We start from the raw sequence: 5,000 nt of genomic DNA, 5'->3' as shown, positions 1-5,000 counted from the left end.
AAAGAAGACATCCACATTAAATATCTGCCATAAGATATCCGTATGAAGAAATATCCACATTTAAAAAATATACAGTACACTTCAGCTTACGTACAGTACTCTTTAATATTAGTAGTGTAGTGTGTTGTAGGCCTACTGTATGTTGTTGCTGTTCGATGTATCTGCACTGCTGAGTGTGCCTGCCTGTTTATCTGAGGAGGAGCAGGAAGAGGAGGAGGAAGAGCAGGAGGAGGAGGAGGAGAAGAGGGACAAGGAGAAGGTGCCTAAGTCTGCATCGGAGGACAGCATCAAACGCTCATCCTTCCGATTCTCCATTGATGCCAATCGCCTCTCCTACGACAAGAAGTGCTCCACGCCCAATCAGGTGAGACATAGGTAGCCCTCTGGCCAATCACTAATCTTCTAACATCTATACATATTGAGGCCATGACAGATGCACCACAAAATGATCTAATTGAATTAGGTTACTCCACATTGCCATTTCCTCCCTCGATGTTAAACTAGCTTTGTAGCATTAGCATTGTAGTGAACACAGACAGACACAAGTGTACATTTAATCACATCTTGCAGGTAGAAATATCTTACTGCAGTTAACAAAAAACAAAGTTGGGAACAAAAAAATATGAATCAACCCATGCAGACACTACAGTGAGGCATTTTGAATGAGTGATGACCTATGAGCAAGACAGCCGTCAGCTGTATGCTAGCTTTGGATCTATTGTCTGTAAGGCAAGCGGCCACTAGGCTGACTCAGACCTGATGCTTGGCTGTGGCTGAATATCAATAGCTGTTTTGCTAAAGACCCAGTAAAATGACCCTGTGCCCACAGCCGGAAATCAGGTGTGGTAGGAATGGCACCGCCTTGGGATGCACAGCCCTTACTATCCAGCTTATTATCCTTGATTACCCATGTGGGGCCATAAGGGGAAACTTTCAGTTGAAATAACTTACAATTTGAAGCTAAAGACATGTGAATGAATGACATTTACAAGTCATTTACAAACATTCGTTTTTCCCTTACTTCATCATTTCTTCAGCATTTAGTAAGTGTTATTAATGCTTTATAAACAGACATTAATACGAAGTGTTACCAATGCAGGTAATGCAGGTATTTTAAACATTAAAAGACCATTGGCTAAATCGTCTGGATGCTAACCTGCTCTTTTATGTTATTTCTACCCCTGCTTTTTGTCCCCCTTTCTTCCTTTCTCTCCCTCCCTCTTCCTCTCTCTCTCTCTCTCTCTCTCTCTCTCTCTCTCTCTCTCTCTCTCTCTCTCTCTCTCTCTCTCTCTCTCTCCCTCTCTCTTTCACTCTCTCTCTCCCTATCTCAGTCTCTCCTGAGCATCTCTCGCGGTTCCCTCTTCTCTCCACGCCGGAACAGTCGCACTAGCTTATTCAGCTTCCGGGGCCGTGCGCGTGACTTCGGCTCGGAGAACGACTTTGCGGACGATGAACACAGCACCTTCGAGGACAGCGAGAGCCGGCGCGGGTCTGTAGTGGAAATGCTTATATTACAAAAGATATAATATACAGTTATATAGTTTATAAGTTGGGTGATCATTTCTGTCTCTTTCCAAGTTAAAACCTCCAATGAAATCCTGTATAAACCTGTATACATGTGATTTTGGAGTGTGTTTAAAAAATATATATATATATTTCGGGCGTCCTCTATAATGACTTCCCTCGAACAAACTGCATTACTTTCCCCTGAGACAAATATCATGCATTGGGTATATCATGCAATGGCTCAACAATTGAGGAAACCTGATGGTGCAATAGATATGTAACATGTTGTTTGCTGTAATAATAGATGAACAAAGTCAAGCTTTTATCTTTTGACTTGGTAAGCCTTTCTGCTTTTACCAGAGGTGGCCAAAGTAAAAGTAGAGATAGGCTACATGCATCGTGTAATTACAACCATAGCACATGATATTGCATAGTAGTTACACCAGTTGTTCAACTAGCTATGAGTTGTTGTTAAAAAAAAACTCAAAAGAAAACCAGGTACATCACTCTATAGTGTAGTAATTGTAGACCAGTTACTTTGTGAAGTAGTTACAGGGAAACTATTGCAGGTTTTTTTTTTTTTTACCTCTACCAAGGAGTAAGTTTTCAGTAGCGTTGGTTTGTCTGTCTGTCTGTCTGTCTGTCTGTCTGTCTGTCTGTCTGTCTGTCTGTCTGTCTGTCTGTCTGTCAGCAGCAGCTCAAAAAGTTACGAATGGATTTGGATGAAACTTTGTGGAGTTGTTGTAAATGACCAAAGGAACAAGTGATTAAATGTTGGTGGAGATCTGGATCACGATCCAGATTTGTTTATTTTTTTAAATCTTCACCATTGCGGGATAGGGCAAATTTTGACATTCCAGTTTCTAACTCCAGAAAATGCTCTATCAAACAGCTTCCTTCGCACAGGTCTGCACTCTCTGAGTCCCTTTCTAATTTAATAATGCCCACTTCTGGCTTTTAGCTGCACCTAGAGGCTGTGCATAGAGTTTTGAACTTCTGAATCATGCATTGGGCATTTGTTTGCTACTGCAGGTCTCTGTTTGTGCCGCGGTCTCGGGACCACCGCATGGACCGTCGCAGCTCCACCGGCAGCCAACGCAGCCTCCACGCGCCCCGTATCCTGCTACCTAGCAACGGGAAGATGCACTGCTCCGTGGACTGCAACGGGGTGGTCTCCCTCGTGGGGGGCAATAATGTGCCGACCTCACCTGTCAGCAGGCTATTACCTGAGGTCAGTGTGTGTGTGTGTGTGTGTGTGTGTGTGTGTGTGTGTGTGTGTGTGTGTGTTTGAGTGCCACCTTCCCTCTTACTCTTTTTCTCTCCCTTCTCTCCCTTCAGCTATCAATACCTCCTACCTTCCTCTCTCTTCTCTCCTCTTTTCTTTTCTCTTTCAGCAAAAAATGGATCAGGTTTTCACCTCTCACTCCCACCTCTATCTGTGGTTTCTTTCCTCCTCATCCATCTCTCCTCTAAGAGTACCACCACTGAGTCTGATATCTTTTATTCATTTGACCTTTATTTAACCAGGAAGGTCCCATTGAGGTAGAAACCTCTTCTTCCAGGGAGTCCTGGCCAAGACGGCATTAAGACAGTGGAGACACATGCATATTATGACATAAAAACAGATTAAAAAAAAAGCACACGTAAGGATATAAGACATATCAGACATAGGGGAAAACAAAATAGACACTGGACAAGACTAACAAGTAAGACCATCAAGCACTAAACAGTAAGAACTAACAAACTAATAAAATCTGACATAAAAAAACACACACACACAAAACCTCTGTAAAACTATATCTGTAAGGAGGGATCTGGTTCTCAGTATCGCTCCTCTCCTCTCATGCTCTCTCTCTCTCTCTCCTCTCTTCTTATCCCTTGCTCTTCTCTTTGTCAGGGTACCACCACTGAGTCTGATGTCCGTAAGAAGAGATCAGGTTCTCAGCATCTCTCTCTCTCTCTCTCCTCTCTTCTCATCCCTTGCTCCTCTCTTTGTCAGGGTACCACCACTGAGTCTGATGTCTGTTAGAAGGGATCAGGTTCTCAGCATCTCTCTCCCCTCCACTTTCCCCTCCCCTCTCTGCTGATCTCTTCTCATCCCTCTCTCTTGTCTTTCTCAGGGTACTACTACTGAGTCTGATGTCCGCAAGAAGGGATCAGGTTCTCAGCATCTCTCAGTGGACTACCTGGAAGACCCGGTCGCTAGGCAACGAGCCCTCAGTGTGGCCAGCATCCTCACCAACACCATGGAGGGTAAGACACACGCGCACCAACATGGCATCATGAGAAATGTGTAAATACAGCACCGATTTTAACCATGTGTGTTCCACGTTTTTGCATGATTCTGCATTTTCTACAGCACCCTGTGACAAGTTTAGGGTTAGGGTTGGTTTTTCGTCTGGGCACAATTTCGCCATTTTCCTTGCTTGTTTCACTGTTGTTGGCACTGTTGTTGGTAAAGCTGCAGACATGTTGCTTTATTGGCAGGTTAGGGTTAGGGATCGTTTCGGTCGGGTCCTAGTCAGCTCAGCATTTTTCTGTGTGCTTTTCTACGCCGTTGCCCTCCACTCTTTAAGAGAAAGACACACACACACACACGCACACACACACACACACACACACACACACACACACACACACACACACACACACACACACACACACACACACACACACACACACACACACACACACACACAGACACAGACACACATGCACCACCTCAATCAGTTGCTTATGTCTAGTGTGTGTGTGTGTGTGTGTGTGTGTGTGTGTGTGTGTGTGTGTGTGTGTGTGTGTGTGTGTGTGTGTGTCTACGTGTGTGTGTGTGTTGTTTTTCATTTCTGTCTGCAGAGCTGGAGGAGTCACGTCAGAAGTGCCCCCCCTGCTGGTACCGGTTTGCCAACACATTCCTGATCTGGGACTGCTGTGCGTCGTGGCAGCGCGTGAAGCAGCTGGTCAACATGGTGGTGATGGACCCCTTCGTAGACCTGACCATCACCATCTGCATCGTGCTCAACACCCTCTTCATGGCCATGGAGCACTACCCCATGACCCCCCAGTTTGACCACCTGCTGTCAGTAGGAAACCTGGTGAGAGGGGAGAATGCAGACAGACAGACAGACAGACAAACACACACACACACACACACACACACACACACACACACACACACACACACACACACACACACACACACACACACACACACACACACACACACACACACTATTTGACTAAGGCCCAGGATATGCTTGCTGCAGGATACGCGTGCGTGGGCACGTTTCATACATGGACGCGTTGCCATGCATATTTCAGGTAAATTTTGCGCATGGTAGAACACCTGACGCAAGGTACGCAGACGCGTGCATTTGGTGCAATATTGACAAAAACCTGCTGTATCGTGCAAAGTACTATTTGGTCGTCCTGAAGCAAGTATGTGCACTTGGTCCCATGCAGTGCTTGGTCCCATTACCTAATTTAAGGCATACAGC

The 5,000-nt window shown here is 45.2% G+C and overlaps 1 protein-coding gene across 1 annotated transcript in view; it reads left to right on the top strand.

Moving 5' to 3' along the window:
- Positions 1-5,000, top strand: part of scn1lab (sodium channel, voltage-gated, type I like, alpha b) — a 52,857-nt gene that overhangs the window by 16,781 nt on the left and 31,076 nt on the right. Inside the window, exons 14-18 of the mRNA XM_063211508.1 lie at positions 233-364; positions 1,332-1,489; positions 2,539-2,737; positions 3,627-3,759; positions 4,360-4,598. Of these exons, the coding sequence (XP_063067578.1) occupies positions 233-364; positions 1,332-1,489; positions 2,539-2,737; positions 3,627-3,759; positions 4,360-4,598 (861 nt within the window). The remainder of the gene's footprint in view (positions 1-232; positions 365-1,331; positions 1,490-2,538; positions 2,738-3,626; positions 3,760-4,359; positions 4,599-5,000) is intronic.

This window comes from Engraulis encrasicolus, chromosome 12, assembly GCF_034702125.1.
Source record: "Engraulis encrasicolus isolate BLACKSEA-1 chromosome 12, IST_EnEncr_1.0, whole genome shotgun sequence".
Taxonomy (NCBI): domain Eukaryota; kingdom Metazoa; phylum Chordata; class Actinopteri; order Clupeiformes; family Engraulidae; genus Engraulis; species Engraulis encrasicolus.
The sequence above is the reverse complement of the archived record's forward strand: the minus strand, read 5'-3'. Positions and strand labels throughout refer to the sequence as shown.